Raw genomic sequence first — 16,299 nt, forward strand, 5'->3', positions numbered from 1 at the left:
AATCCGATACCAGACGCACACCACGAGCCTCACAGCTCACCTGGGACGGCCACCAGCTCCAAGGACCAGGAATAAGGCGTGCTGGTATGAATGTCTCTCAATCACAGCCTTCTCCGATGATGAAGAGGACGAAGAAGAGACCACAGCCACTTGATGATGAAGGGGACGAAGAAAAATGCTGTCTCCATCCAATGTCACCCACCGGTGTATAGGTGTTCCAAAAATTAAGCCATAAGCATGGAGTAGGCTAAGCAGGCCCAGCCATGTTAGCCCTTCTCCTGGCTTTAAGTGTGAAAACATTCAACTTTAATTATATACCAACCAGTTAAGCCGCCTGTTTTCAAATAGTCATGTGCGCCTCCGGATAAATTACAAAAAAGCCATTGTAGAAGCAAAAATGAACTGAGCAACTGGATTGCCCTGCCCCGCCTTGTTTTGCAAACGCTTGTCTTTGGAGTGCATACTGTCACTGCTTTTCTGTTTGATGACCCTTTGCTGCACTGCCTTTTTGTGTATCATATTCAAGCTGTACTGCTCCTCCACACCACTTTTCTGCTTTTCGCTGGTGAAATTAGCATGAAATCTCTGTCTGTTGGGCATATCTCAGTCTCCCTGGTTGACTCTGGGGCACAAGGTTGGTCAAGCAGGAATCATCCTGGGCCTCAAGGGCCAGAATCTGGATGGGTTTTCAGGATATCGCTCATTAATATTCATGAGTAAAAATGTGCATACATTTAGAATCATTGCATATAAATGTATCTCATGAATATTAATTAGGGGCATCCTGAAAACCCGGCATGGATCCGGCCCCTGAGACCTGGAGTTTGACAATCTACCTTCAAATTCTGGTGCCCCAGCTAAATGATGTTTAAAAAAATGGCTTGTTCCGTTGTTTAATTTTTTAAAACTTTTGGACAATAATTGATGCACCAGATTTATGCAAGACGGCACACAGAGAAATGTGTGTATTCGTGGTAAGTGGTTTTCTTGGTAGAGCCTGGAATAGGCAGAGACAATTCGTGCTGTAAACCTCTCCTGGTTGTTATTAGTTGTGTCTTGTGTACTTAACCTATGATGAGTATTCTATTTGTAACCTGCTACTTTTTACGAACAGCTGAAGCAATTGTTTTTTAATCTGTATTTTTAAGTGTTGTTTATAAATAAACATTATCTGCAACAACTACTGTGGCATTAGTGGGTAATGCAGAAGGACTTTAACTGTTTCTTCTCTTCATTTGGGAGCCTACCTAAAGCCTGGCATCCTTGGGAGATGTTGATGTGGGTATTTACTGCAAAAGTAATCGAGCTGTTCTGGTCAGGATACGCTGCTGCTGCCTAAAGATGCAGAAGAGAACGTTGCCATAGTAACCTAATTTGCTTAGAACCATTGCTTTGGGCCTCATTACGACCCAGGCGGTAAGGGGTTAACGGCAGCGTTAACAGCGCCGACCCTTACCGCCTGAGTACGAGGTCCCTTAGCGCCATGGCGCTTTTAACACCTGCTTTTAGCAGGTGTTAAAATCCATGGCGCTAAGGGACCATGGAGTTAATTACGCCACCGTAATTTACGGTGGCGTAATTAACGCCTTCCCCACTCCCATTATACCCTATGGGGCAAAAATGGGAATGGGGAAGGGTAAATGGGGATTGGGGACTTACCGCCCCGCCAAGGTCGGAATGGGGCGGTAAGTCCGCCAACCACCATGGCGTAAACGTAGTTTACGCCATGGTGGTAAAGTCACGGCCCAGGCGGTAACTTACCGCCTGGGTCGTAATGAGGCCCTTTGATCAATTGCATCATCCGTTGGAGTACAAGGAAGGATGCAGCTTTTTTTAAGTAAACGGAGATTGAAGTGAGCACTTCTAGTGAATGCATTTATTTGAAAAATAAACAATAATTGTGAGCCAAAAGGTATGACAAGCTATGAAGCTTTGCACAAATAGGTGCAGGTGGGAACAATGAGGGGTTCAGACATTAGAATGGGAATGCTCATTGGTGGGTGGGGCAAATGTTAATGATCTATGTTGTACTATTGTTTTTTCACACTCATCGAGTTCATTGAGTTCATCTGGATGTTCACACCATACCAATCCCAAGCTCAGAGTTTTCATTACACATATGTACAGACCATAGGCTGCAGCCAAGCCCATGGGCGGAATTGGAGGCTTACCAATGCCCAGAGATACCATTAGAGAGTGTTAGGAGCTATGGACCGAGCTGGTTTGGAAGACAGAGGTGCAGAAGGAGATGATGGTGCTGGACTAGGAGCTGAAGAGAGAGCTCAAGGTGCAGGAGGAGAATGTGCAGAAGAAGGAGGAGGGGGGAGGGGTTCCTGGCTATCTTGCTTTTGTACTTCAAAGAAAATGTTCCTCCAGGTGGTTTGCTGCATTATTTTGTCGCTTTTATTGTGAAAAATGGTTAGTTCTTCGACACTTGTTTCGACCCGTAGGTCTTTATCAAGGCTATTGGTCCAGATGTGGTGCCCCCTGTGGGGTCCTGGTAGAATGATATGGATCGCTTGTCCTGTATATATAGTGGCTCCTGTTGGGCCCTGGAGTTCTGTGAGGGCCGTCCAGAACAGAGCAGAACACTGTCCTCGAGGATTGTGTGAATTGGGATCTGACTATTATTAGCCAGTTTTAGTAACAGGAGCAGGAGGAAGCATGTGGTCCACCCATCGTGGACCGACATGACCGGCAGCATTTACGATTTGTTTTGGTGTATGGGTGTAAATGAACATGGAAAGCTACATCCGTCCAGATTTCTGTGTTAGATTTTCTCGAGTTGTCAAAATGAATCAAAATAGAATGGAGGCATGGCTGGCCTGTAAATCTAAAATCAAGCACTCCCTTCTGTGCCAATACTAAGGAGATCCAAAATGAACCATTGTGATCTAATTTGCTGGTCCACCCCCAACGGGCTTAATTGATCTGCAGATCCGTTAGTGCTGTTTTGGTTGCACTTGAAGTGGCCCTGGAGATCCAGATAATCAGCATAGCCTCAGTGTGGCTAGAGATTATTGTGGGGGGCCCCTACTCACGAGTCAAACACTGGGACAAGAGGTCAGGGAGTGAGGCGCACCCATGAGGACCAATGTGTTGAAATCTGTGCCTGGGTATCTATGAAAGGTGTTGTCTAAACCTCACAAAGAAATGTGAGGCGACAAACGCTGGTCTTTGATCGGCAACGGTCCAATGGTGCCAAAGATTTGACGACTTACTAGTACAACAGAAAAGACAGCGCAGCGCGCAACATGTTTAAGCTTTGACTGGTAACAGCATTATCTACTTTGAATGGTCACCTCAGAAGCATTGTATATCACCATGGGGATAGGGGATTTTACTGTCTCAGTTTTCAAATGTATTTACCTCTTCTGTAATGCAAGAGAACATTGATTCAAAAATGCCTAGCTGGGAATTGTTGGCTGCAATGGGGCATGCAATGTAGAAACATTCAGATTTCACCATGCCAAGGATAACATCTGCCTGGTGATTTGGCATCTCTAGCAACTGATGGAAGCCTTCAGTCTTCTGCACAAGCTGAGCCCTCTGAATCGCTTTTCATGACCAAACACAACATCTGCAGATGCTCGCCTATCCAAATTCCCAGTTCTCCAATAAATCTAATGTCTCAAAAAGATAATGGGCCTCATTCCGAGTAGGGCGGTAAGGGATACCGGGGACAGTTAAGGAGACCGGTGCCGGTAATCCCTTACCGCCCTACTACGAGGTCCCTTAGCGGGTCCCTCCTTTAACGCCTGGTCTGACCAGGCGTTAAGGACGGGACCCGTTTAGGGACTTCAGAGCTAATAACGGTACCGCAAATTGTGCTACCGTTATTAGCTACTTCTCCATTCCCATTGAGCCCTGTGGGGGCTCAAATGGGAATGGGGAATGGATTTTTCAATGGGGATTTACCGTTCCCGCAAAGGTCGGACTACACCGGTAAGTCCCCATTGAACCAGGTCAGAGTCTGTACCGGTATGGGAGGTAGTCATGGCGCAAATAGCGCCATGACTACCACCATACTCGGAATGAGGCCCAATGTCTCAAAAAAATGGAATCGCCTTCTGGGAGACCCTCATTGCTGTTTTATTTTCAATTTTAAAATAGGGATCTTCCTTTGCATATTTTAGGGGAGTGAAATGATAGGGATTCTAAGCGGCGCTTGGAAGGACCCATGTTGCCAAGGTTTGGTTTCTTAAATGATTGTCAGGGTGGAATGGAGGGGGCTTAGGACATCGTCTGGCACAAAGACCTATTTAAAGTGACAAACAGTTACTTCTAGCAATACTTCATTGAAGGAAGTGAAAGTGCTCCAAAGTCTGGAGCATATATCCATAATTCCCCTATAATCAGCAGAAAACGGATGTTCTTGGTGCTCCAAAATGAACAGTTATTCTTAGGGACTGGTTGTGGGGGGGATACAGCAGCTGATGGCACATGAAAGGTGCCAGAAGCAAAAATTCCACACAAACCATGTGTACCTATACTGTGCTAATTAAGAACAGCATTAGTTATTTCTGTAATCAATGCATCACACGTCTAAATTCTATGGAGAGTAGTAGTGTTGGAATTCTGTATGAAACATGCTGCTATTTACTGTATTATCATTTATATTGTGACGTTTTTCTATAATGGTCTGGTGGGGACAGTTGTTGAGAGATCCAAGGAAGAAGCTTGCAAGAGGGCAAACAGGATATTATTACCTGAGATAAGACGCTAGTATCATTTCTGTAACCGTCTTAGCTGATCACATTTGAAATACCTAAGAATACTCTGCAGCCTTTATATAAGCATAGGACTGGAACATTTTCGTTCACAACCAAAGGAATGAATTAATCTGAAACCAACAGACTTTATGTGGCTATTCTTGTTTAAGAGGCGAGTAAGCTTGCCGATTGCTTCCACTTAGAGTGTAATCCCAATTCTCTGGGAAAGAATGGTGGTTTGAGGGTTAAGGATTTTCCCATCCTTGGTCTTCCGCGGATACCAGTGCATTTCCATCCAAGACACAGGAACCCCATATCCCTGGGCCTCCAGTGCCACCCCACTCACCCACTCCACCCATGGTCTGTGCATGGTCCTATTACCTCCTTCGTGATGTAGCCGTCCTTGTTGATGTCATAGAGGTTAAACGCCCAGTTCAACTTTTCATGGACGGTTCCACGCAGCAAGACTGAGAGGCCAATCACAAAATCCTGCAGAGAGTGAGAACCAAGTTAATATTGAAGGATAGGGAAATGACACTAAATACACCACACATTGCTGTCTGGGAGAGCACATGTTGCACAAAAGATTGGTTCAACGTTGTTCTGCAGAGAAAATGGAAATGCCTCCAAGATAAACAAGACAATGGTCATCTGGGCAAGGCAAGAGTGACAGGCATACATAAAGTTTCTTTTCACTTCCGACCCGCATGTCCACTACCTGAAAATTCACAGCTCAGGAAACCTTAAGGAATTACTCTCTGGATTATGGTCTTTCCTGTTCGGGGAAATTTGTGTATGCTGTCAGTTGGTGAGCATAGTAGGAGAAAAAAATGAGTACGACTCGCCATCACTAAAAAAATCCATCAAAGCCTGAAATGACCAGTTATCCAATTCTAGTCATCACCTTTTCATGGAGTTCAATCTTGCTATTTTTGCGAAATTGTGTTTCTTGACTACAAATCAGTTTGGAATAAAATGGCATTATGCACACAGCGGAGCATTGTCATCCAGAATCCAGACCACACTGACCATGTACCTCCTAACCAGGAGAACATATAATAAAACCATTGAAAAATCAAGGACCTTTTGCCTAATGCAAAAGCCAACTAGATGACCCAACTGAATGCTAGTAAGAGACCTAAGAAACCACCTTTTGTGACCACAACTGCAATTATTGGACATGTGATTGCAACCATACCAAGCTGCACACTTGTGTACTAAAGGAAATCTCATGTAATGAGCAATAACCTAAATGTACATCTAAAATATTATTCTTGTAGAAAAAATACAAATTGCTACCTTTTTTGAAACTGCTTACATAAGAACGTGTTAATTCTGGCAAACAATTACGTGTGAAACTCTGATCAATGCAGGTTGCTACCATCTAAACAGATGGTACCAACCATAACCGATTATTAAGAGAACAAATAACATGCAAAAAAGATATGCACAATGCTACTAACCCGCTACTCACCCGCTACTAACCCACTACTGCCTGTGACTCCTAACAGAGTTTCTGAATGTATTAGTTTTTGTTCTAATGGTGCCCATGGATAATTCTACACCTTGACAAAGCCCATCAACCGGGTGAAACATTAGCATGTGCCACCATCAGGTTAATGTTGGCTTAGAAACAAACTTGCACAAATTAGAATCATATCGAAATTCAATAAACATTCTGTTTCATATGAACCACTATGACTAAAAGTTTCTTTGCTGTGGCACAGAACCTGACTAACAAACACCACTATGCCAACTATCTCGGAAAAATCCCTGAAAACTGCGTTAACCACCTGGACAAACATGTAAACTTGAGTCACGTTTGAAACTGATGGAGACGTTTGCCCGAAACCAACCAAGAAGTATAAGAACAAAAAACATACAAAGTTTGAAGGTGCGCCTCTTATTAGAGTTATCTTAGAAAAAAGAGATATTGTGCATTGGTTGCTGAAATCACTTTTAAGTGTATTTGGTTATTTTTCAGAAGAATGAAAGTAAGGTAGCCAACACGTATTTCGAACATCGCTCGTCATCAGGGCTAAACTGTAATCATCTGGTGGCATTTAGCATGATATCTACCAATAAGTTCTATGCATGCATGATAAATATATTTTCACATTTTGAACAAAACAAATAGGATGACAACAAAACAAAGAAACAGAAAAAGAATAGACAAACATCTTCCATTAACAAGAGACATTTGAAGCAATTCTTTTGGAATAAAGTAGGTTCTGCATTTATTCTGTACACACAAGCGTTTTACAAGATTTCATCTGCGGGCCTAAGGTAAGTGTGGGCAACATGTTTATGCTTTGACTAGTTCCAGCATCATCTACTTCTTATGGTCACCCCAGAAGCATTACATATCACCACAGGGATAGGGGGTTCTACTGTCTCCGTTTTCAAATGTATTCACCTCTTCTGTAATGCAAGAGAAACTTGAATTAAAAATACCTATCTGGTAATTGTTGTCTGCAATGGGGAATTCTATGTACAAACAAACGTTCAGATTTTGCCACACTTAGTGATTTGGTATCTCTAGCAAATGATAAATGCCTTTAAGTCTTCTGCACAAGCTGAGCCCTCTGAATTGCTTTTCATGACCAAACACAACGCCTGCAGATGCTCACCTATCCAAATTCCCGGTTCTCCAATAAATGTACTTTCTCAAAAAGATAATGTCTAAAAAAAAATGGGATTTCCTTCCGGGAGACCCTCATGGCTGTTTTCTTTTCAATTTTCAAATAAGTATCTTTCTTTGCATATTTTTAGGGGCATGGACTGTTAGCGATTTTTAGCGACTCTTGGAAGGAACCACGTTGCCAGGGTTAGGTTTCGCAAAGGATTTTTAGGGTGGGATGGAGGTGATTGGAGGGGGTTTAGGACAACATCTGGCACAACCTATTTAAGGAGACAGTCATAACAATATTTCATTGAAGGAATTCAGAGCACTCCAAAATCTGTACAATATATCCATAATTCGTCTACAGTTAGCAGAAAAGGGGTGTTTTGGTGCTCCAAAATTAACAGGTATTCTTATTACTGAATAGATGCCTACTAAACACACATGGGGACGATATTCCCATCTTTGGCAATGTAACTTTATGCTACAAAGAAAAGAAATGTACTATTGAATATGAGAAATATTTAACACTGCTTTTTACAATTGCTAAGACAGTCATATCCCTCTAAGTTAAGATATGCAAACCCTTGACATCCCCACCAGGAAATACTGTTCATGTCAATGAAGGAGTCCTTGTGCAAATTGTTATCTACATTTTGTGCTTTTTTTGTGCCAAATTTTGATCCCTTATACCACTACATTGTGTGAAGTGCCAAATATATATTTGACCAAATTTAAGAAACTTTAAATAACATCAGGAGACATGCTAGTAAACTTAAATGTTACCAGCCTGTATCTGGTCATCACACAAGAAAAAACCAGAACGCAATAATATAGCCCCCCTCATATGATACTATTAGCTTTCTCGGGCACACATAATTCCACATGCTATTATTTGACTTAATCTTACTTAAGATGTATTTTATGTTTTTCAAACATCACTATTTATAAACAAGACATGCTATGTGATGCAAAGGGGCACCCACAAATGCCAACTTCTAATTGTGACAATTTGCACAATCTGTTATTTTGAAAAACAATACTACGAGTACATTATGTGCTGATTTCAATGTAATATTGATGATATTTTTAATTTGAAGATGACCCGAGGAAAAACCCCAGCAATGTTTTACCAGAATGAACAACCTAGAACCACATCTTAAATGCATTCTTGGCCCAGACACCAAACCTTTGCTTCCTATAGGCTTTAATGTAGCAAATCGATCAGACACCTATAACCTCTACTCTTAGAAACACAAACCAAGTACAATATGTTATTAAAAACCCAGAGTAGTCAGCACAACCATAGCGATGCAAAAAGCAAGGTCAATCTGCCTGCCTGCACACTAGTGAGAAAAAAGATCACATGGACATGTGTTATCTCAATATCAAATGTATTTGTTAACCAATCAGCAAGATTTGAAATATTGAAACAAAAGAAACACATTTTATGACATATGTGATTATAAAACAGCATCTAACCACAATATTAGCATAGTAAGGAGTCAAGTATTGGAGGTAGTCGAAAGACATCCATACGGAGGCTTTCATCAACAGACATCCTGGAGGATTTTTTTAATTTTGAAGATAAGAACTCCAAACCTGGTGGTCTCAATGATATAAGGAGGTTGAATTTGTTCATATACTGGCATTGCTGAGAGGTACTTATTTTCTTCACACTTGGATACTTTTCTCACTACTAACTGCTTTCTTCTGTATCTTTGAATCTCTTAACTCATCAATCATATCACATGTTATCTACCACCTTGGGATGTACACATAACCCAAGGCGGTAGAGCATCAACAGGTAGAATTGAGACCGCCAGGTTTTATCATTCACTGACAAGATCCACACAAGCATGTTGCATACAGTGCTATTCAGTCAGAAGACATTTTTAAAAACATTTTGCTTGTTTACTTCAAACTTATTCACATTATTTAACTAACAAGGGTAGAATTTTTGAAAGCTCCTTCATAAAAAATGTCTTAAAGAGACAGAAGTTTGGCAGAAATTGTAGATGTTTTCTTCCTCGTGAGGAATTTTCTTTTGCTTTTCCCACGCTGTGAGCAGGATGGGAATTGGGAATTCCACCCACCATACAAGGGAAACTTGTACTCCTATAATACACTGAGTGAGACCCCTGGGTTTATTACATTACTATCTGGGTTCGAAGACAGGAGGAGGGACAGGTCTGTCCGATCCTCCTGTCCATTGTTGAGTTTTGTCAAGCACTAAAGCAGTGAAATAACTGGAACAGAAAATCCACTATTTACCTCAAAACGAATGGCGCCATTCCGGTCTAAATCGAAGGCATTGAAAAGGAAATGAGCGTACATGGAGGCATCTGTTAGGAGAGAGAGATGGAGAGGTTGTGCAACATCAATTAGAGTCGACAGGACTCATATGTAAAGACGTAAGAGAAAACATTTAAGCAGCTTTCAATTAAGCATCTCCAACAATCTAGAGGTCCAGAGAGCTAAAGTTGGACAAAAACATCTAGGACACTCAGAAGCACAAAGCATAGGAAGACCAGGAAAAACAAAATGCATAAGGGGCATGAGGAATATCACAGATCAGCCTTTGGGATTTTAGTTGCCTGATCCAAATATTGCATTAGTGGAATTTGTAATGCCATGAGTTTGGAGTCTGTGATGCGCATTTTTTATGGCAGTTCAATTTTGGAATTGGAAAATGTTGCATATCATATTTTAAGCAGTTTTTTCTTATGCAGCACTTTTATTTGAAGGCACCTTATCTAAATGCATTATCATTTTAATATCTAAGGGGCCAGACTGACCTTAACAGAGCTACTATATTTTAATATCGTAAAGACGGTATTAGCATAATTGACCTAAAAACATTTGACCTAAAACATTTGATTGAATTTCTTTTACCTTTTTTTCAGTCAAACTTAATTAAATATATATATGGGGTGGCTAAGGGTACAGATTAGGTTGAGGGGAAAGGGGGTGTGGAGGTTTAGTCCGAAAATAAGGTCAAATAAATCGATCAAATGTGATTAGGTCAAATGTTTTATGTCAAATAGACCCAAACCGTAAAGACAGAATTGGTATTTCTCTTAATATATATAATGTATGGAAGGTTGAATATAATTATGTTTGTATTACCCAATGACTGCTATAAACATATTTCAAAAGCAGAAAGGCCTGGGGTGGGTGGGGTATCTGATAAAGGTAAAGCACAGACAGATCCTGACAGACAAATGATAGAAAAGCCCAGAGGGAAAAAGCACAGAAACACTCATTGTAAAGCAGAGATAAACCCAGGCTGACAAATAGATTAAAAAAAACACATGGGAAACATATTTATTTATTTATTTTTATTTTTGTAATGCGTTGCATGCCCGCAGGCCTCAGGGTGCACATAAAACAGGGACAGGACACACAACATGCAAATCAAGTCATGAGAGACATAGGCCGTCAGAAAACCAATTAATCTGGGCTGAGGTTGAAGAGGTGAGTCTTGATGGCCTTTTTGAAGAGGAGGTAGTTCTTTATTTGGCGTATGTCAGCAGGAAGAGAATTCCAGAGAATAGGAGCTTGGATGTCAAAGCTTGTGCAATCAAAACGGGCCAATTTAAATCTTGGCTGAATAAGTGCCAGAGCTACGGCTGATCGAAGATTCCTATTGTTTGACCTGATCTTGATGCAATCTAATAGATATACTGGGCTTGAAAGGGGCATGGATTTATGAGCCAGAGTGAGGACTCTTGTGTGATATTCCTTGCCTTACAGGAAGCCAGTGCAGAGAAAGTGAAAGTGGAGATGTGTGTGCGATGCAAGAGTTTAAAGATGGTGCGCACAGCGCTGTTCTGTGTGACTTGAAGGGCTTGGATGTTGACCGCTGTGGTACCGGTCCACAGACTATTACAGTAGTCCAGCCTGGAATGTATTAGTGCTGTAGACAGCAAGGCACAGTTGTCATTGGTTATAAAAGGCAGAATGTATTGTATATGTTTATTAATGAATCCACAGTCAGACCGAAATGTTGCATTCATGGGGCTTCATTGACAGTTCATCACCCAGAATAACACCTGGTGTTTTCACTTTTTTTGAGACCGTTATAATATGATCTGCAATCAAGAAGTTGGAGTAGTCTGGTGTGAGCTTGCTCCAAGTATGTCTGGTGGTAACAATCATAAGATCAGTTTTATTTTGCTATTTAGAGCTAATGAGTTACAGGCCATCCAGTTCTGAATAGCGCTGTCGATGTTATCAAGGGTTGCAGAGTCTTTCTCATACATCTCAAGACACAAGGCAGCCAAGCATAGCAAGTGAGGGCACAAGGCGCTCCAGAGAGGGAGAGCCTAATCCCCAGTGATTTTCCCACCAGGCCTCTTATAAGTGCATTGGGTTCATTCGATCTTAGTTGCCTGATCAGAGGTTTCTATCCTGTGTGCAGTGAGGGGATGATTCCCAAAGCACTCAGGTCTGCACCCCATTGCAGGCTTTATGCACCTCATTTTAAATCAAATTATTTTTCCAATGGAAGTTGATGGAGCACTTTTATGGTTGGGGAGATATAATTCACCTTTCTTATGTTAAGGCAGAACGGGCTCTTTTGGATCATTTCCTGGAGGTTCTGTATTTCCTTCTTTGGGGTGCCGGTGAACAGGATCTTACAACAATCCAGCAGCTCGCCTTGGGGGTTTATCACAGAGTGAAAGGACCCACTGCTGGACCATGAGTTAAAGGTTGTCGTGGTTTATGATGGCAGCAATAAGTAGGAGAGGAGTGACTCTAACTACATTCACTGATATGTTTGCATTCAGCTTGAAGGCTCCCAGCATTGCTTCCAGTAAATTGTAGATCTGCCAGTCACCAAAATATCAGTGTTGGTATTTCACGCACAGCTCCTTGCCTTCGTCAAGAGTCCGGTGTTTCTCACTCATTCTGATTTTATTGTAGTTCTCAGGACCGTTCAACATCTGAGGTGGATCTGTGCATCATTGGCATACATTTGTACCATGTAGTGGATGTTGCCAGTGCCTACATGTTAATAATAAATCACAGCAGCGAAAACGAAGGGACATTGGGGACCCAACAAGTGATCATTTTAAGAGAGGAGGTGGTAGTGCTGATTCTGGCCAGTCTGCGGGAAGAGTTAGGCTAGCATCTGGTTATCCATGGGGATGAAGCATCTAATGAGCCACAAGTACAATATATCTAAAGTCACAGGGCTCCAACTACTTCAAAACCTCCAAATAGCCTGGGGCAAAACATCTAAAAATCTTCAAATCATGCAAAGACCCGGATACACAAAGCATCTATAGACACATGGGGACAAACATCTACAGAGTAGGAGAGATACAGAATCTACAGACCCAAGTGCACAAAACATCTTCAGATGCATAGGCAAAAGCAACAAGAGATCCAGATGGGCAAAGCATCTACAGACCTGGAAAAACACAGCATCTATAGACTCCTGGGGACAAACATCTACAGAGACGGAGAGATGAAGCATCTCCAGACCCAAGTGCACAAAACATCTTCAGATGCATAGGCACAAGCAACAAGAGATCCAGATGGGCAAAGCATCTACAGACCTGGAAAAACACAGCATATACAGACCCATGGGGACAGACATCTACAGTCCTAGAGAAACAAAGCACCTTCCAACTCATAGATACAAGCATCAAGAAACCTAGATTCACAACGAATCTACAGACCCAGGAGGATAAGGTATCCTAATAGCCGCAAGGGTGAACTGAAGGAATATCCAGGGGCAAATATATAGCAAAAGTTCAAGGGGAACACGCATAGAATGACCCAAAGGGCTAAGGCATTTATAGACACACAGAGCCAAAGCACCCAGAAATCTACATCCTTGTTGATAAGGAAGAAAATCTTAAAATACCTGAATCTTTACAAACCTATTTGTATGAATCACTGGAAGAATGATACCACATATAAATGATTTTAATCTTAAGTTTCTAATATTGACATACTTACATTTCTAGAAAAAGGATGTTTTCAACTTTAATCTGACAATTGACCACTAAAGCATGCTATTTTTAAAAGATAGAAAAAAAACAGACAAAACATCCCTTTTTTTGCTTCAACCCCCTGATGTGTAGTATACCAGTCACATGTATAATTGTTTTGTCCAAAAGAAAGAACAGAAACCGTTCTCCTTCTGCTAACAGTGCAAAACATAATGTAAAAATTAAAAAAACACTGAAAAGCAATTAACAATTCCATTAAATGAAATACATGTAACATTTTTCAAACAGGCGAATTTCCCCTGCCCACCTCTATGTTTCTGCCATGTTCCTCCTTCAATTTGCATACACTTTAAACTGCCCTCAAACATAGTCCAAAAAAGGAGGCATAAATGGGAAAAAACAGACACCAAACTCCCAGAATCTACACAAGAGGCAGGAAAGATTTTCTACAACTAAATTGAGATTCGGGTAAATAGAATTCAAGGCAAGTGGAGATGTGGGTATGTTGAGATTCAAAAACAGCTCAGAAGACTGCAGAGACTGAAAATACGAGGTGATGATAATCCCCACAGACTCAGTGGGGCAAAGCATCTGCCGAACCAAAGGGAAAAGATGACCTACAACCTAGAGCGACAAGCATAAATTACCCTAGGGGGTGAGGGGCCGACATGTTATTTAAAGATCCAGAAGAATAAAGTAGCAAAAAAGCAAGGAGAGCAAAGCACCCAAATAAACAGTAAAAAAAAAACATCTTATGTCTTAGAGGCCCCAAGATGTAAAGACCCAGAGGGACATAACGCAGAAAGACCCAGAGGGACACAGTGTCTGAAGAACAGTCCATAAATGAAATTAAAGAACTACACATATAACGTCCTGGTTGGACAAACCATTTAAACACCCAAGAGGACAGAAAGACTTGGTGGGTGAGAGGATAATGTACCTGAAGACTGAAGGGGGCAAGAGACCTAATAAGGGAGCAACGTGTATAAAGACCCAATGGAACAATGTCTGAAAACACAGAGCCGAGGAGTAGGGCACCTAAAGACCCAGGGGGACAACTATTCACGAGGAACAGAGAGTCCGAATAATGACGGACTGCAGGACAGGCTGTAGATGGGAACTTCTCATGATGATGATGGGCAGGCGAGTCAGACTTGCAATGGACTGATGGGGAATATGCAAGAAACGCCAGAGGAAACTATGGGAGAAGAAGGGGCATGGCTGGTCGTGGACTAGGAGGGAGTCCATCTGATGATGAAATGGGGAACATTTCTGCTGATCATATGCTTATAGTTTTGTGATCAGCGTGTGCTTTGGATTCTGTATATAACAATTCCTTCAAAAACGTGCACTGCAACACACACATATACGTTAAGAGGATTGTTTGACTCATCACTTACATAGTTTCTCATGTATATTCTTACGCTGGTAGGTTCTTCACATCCTGAAATGCTTGCCCCCTCTGGATGTGGGAGCCAGGGGGATTTGCATAGCCTGAGTGCCAAAGTAGCATCTTAACATGGGTGCCCCAATGCCACTAGAACCAGCATGTCTGGGGCATTCAGCCACACTCTTTCTTACCTTAGTTATTCTAGATTTTTTCTACCAAGGGACAAGCAAGAATGAGATCTTCCGGCGCTAACTAGTGGGCGAGTTCATCACAGGACGATGCATCGGGCAATGCAGAATATGATGAGGCGCTCAGCTGATGCGCACAACGGGAGGGGCCTCAGTAAACTTGAATTGTGTTAGAATTATACTATTGATATGGTATGATATGGCATTCATAACACGCAGATACACAAGTGTTTCAAGGCGTGATGAGGCAAGGGAGGGGGGACAGAGGGAAGACAAAGACAACAATCTTATTAGGCCAGGTGACATTGAGGTCACGCAAGTGCAGGGGAGGGGCCAGGGCCAGTGCAATACATAGGATCAACAGTAAATAAATACATGTAATAAATAAAACAATAGGTAAAAGTACGGTCCGCTTGTGGCAAGTGCAGGTGTAAGTGCAGACATCAAGTGTCAAGAGCTGGAGGGGACAGTAGGGATACAGAAACAGCCGCCAAGTGCAGGGGTTGCCCGGGAGGCAGTGCAGGTGTGCAGCTGGCGGGAGAGGGGACCTGGGCCCGAGACCAGAGGGTAGGCAAATTGCCAGTGCAGTTTCAGTCAGGAGTTCAGCAAGGGAGAGGAGGAGATATGATATGACATGGCATTTATAACGCGCCTATACACAAGTGTTTCAGGGAGAGAAAACAGAAGCAAAGAGGGAGGTCTTGAGGTGCTTCCTGAACGGGAGATGGTTAAGTTTCAGAGAGGCTGTTCCAGAGGGAGGTCCCAGCCGAAGAAAGAGATCTACCACCAACTCGTTGCTTGGAGAAGCGACTGACCCTGAGGAAGTTGGAGGAAGATGAGCAAAGAGCTCGAGAAGGAAGATATTTAGGGAGAGAGAGTTGAAGGTATTGTGGCCCCAGGGCCCAGAAGGCATTGCGGACAGTGCAGAGGGTTTTGAACTTAATCCTCACAGTCACTGGGACCAGTGCAGAGATTTCAGTCCTTGGGGGATAGGATCTCTGGGCGTGAGGCCAAGGACAAGTCTCACAGTCCTGTTCTGGATGAGTTGCAGAGGGCAGAAAGTAGAAGCAGGCAGATTTAGAAAGAGGCTGTTGCAGTAGTCCAGCCTAGAGAGAACCAGAGCTTTGCAGACAGTGAGCTTCTGGGGGAAGGAGAGGAAAGGGAGAATACCTCTGAGGAGGTGCAGCTGGTAGTGTGACTTCTTAGAGACGTCAGAGATGTGAGGAGAGAAGGAGAGTGGAGTCGAAGATGACCCCAAGGTTTTTAGCCTCACAGGTGGGAGAAGGAAGAGAGCCAAGAGAGGCTGGCCAGAGAGTGACAGGAAAGGAGGGAGTATGTGTGCCGATGAGGAGAATCTCAGTCTTACTGGCATTAAGGCAGAGATCATTGGCAGCACACCACTCCTGGATAGCTGACAGAC

General features: G+C 42.4%; 1 protein-coding gene across 2 annotated transcripts in view; it reads right to left on the reverse strand.

Annotated features, from left to right (window-relative positions):
- Positions 1 to 16,299, reverse strand: part of KCNIP3 (potassium voltage-gated channel interacting protein 3) — a 693,141-nt gene that overhangs the window by 124,606 nt on the left and 552,236 nt on the right. For both annotated transcript variants that reach the window (XM_069619110.1, XM_069619111.1), the window contains 2 exons: positions 9,610 to 9,680; positions 5,094 to 5,201 (listed from right to left, as the gene is read on the reverse strand). In XM_069619110.1, the coding sequence (XP_069475211.1) occupies positions 5,094 to 5,201; positions 9,610 to 9,680 (179 nt within the window). The remainder of the gene's footprint in view (positions 1 to 5,093; positions 5,202 to 9,609; positions 9,681 to 16,299) is intronic.

The sequence above is a fragment of the Ambystoma mexicanum genome, chromosome 10, assembly GCF_040938575.1.
Source record: "Ambystoma mexicanum isolate Mex_15411 chromosome 10, UKY_AmexF1_1, whole genome shotgun sequence".
NCBI lineage: Eukaryota > Metazoa > Chordata > Amphibia > Caudata > Ambystomatidae > Ambystoma > Ambystoma mexicanum.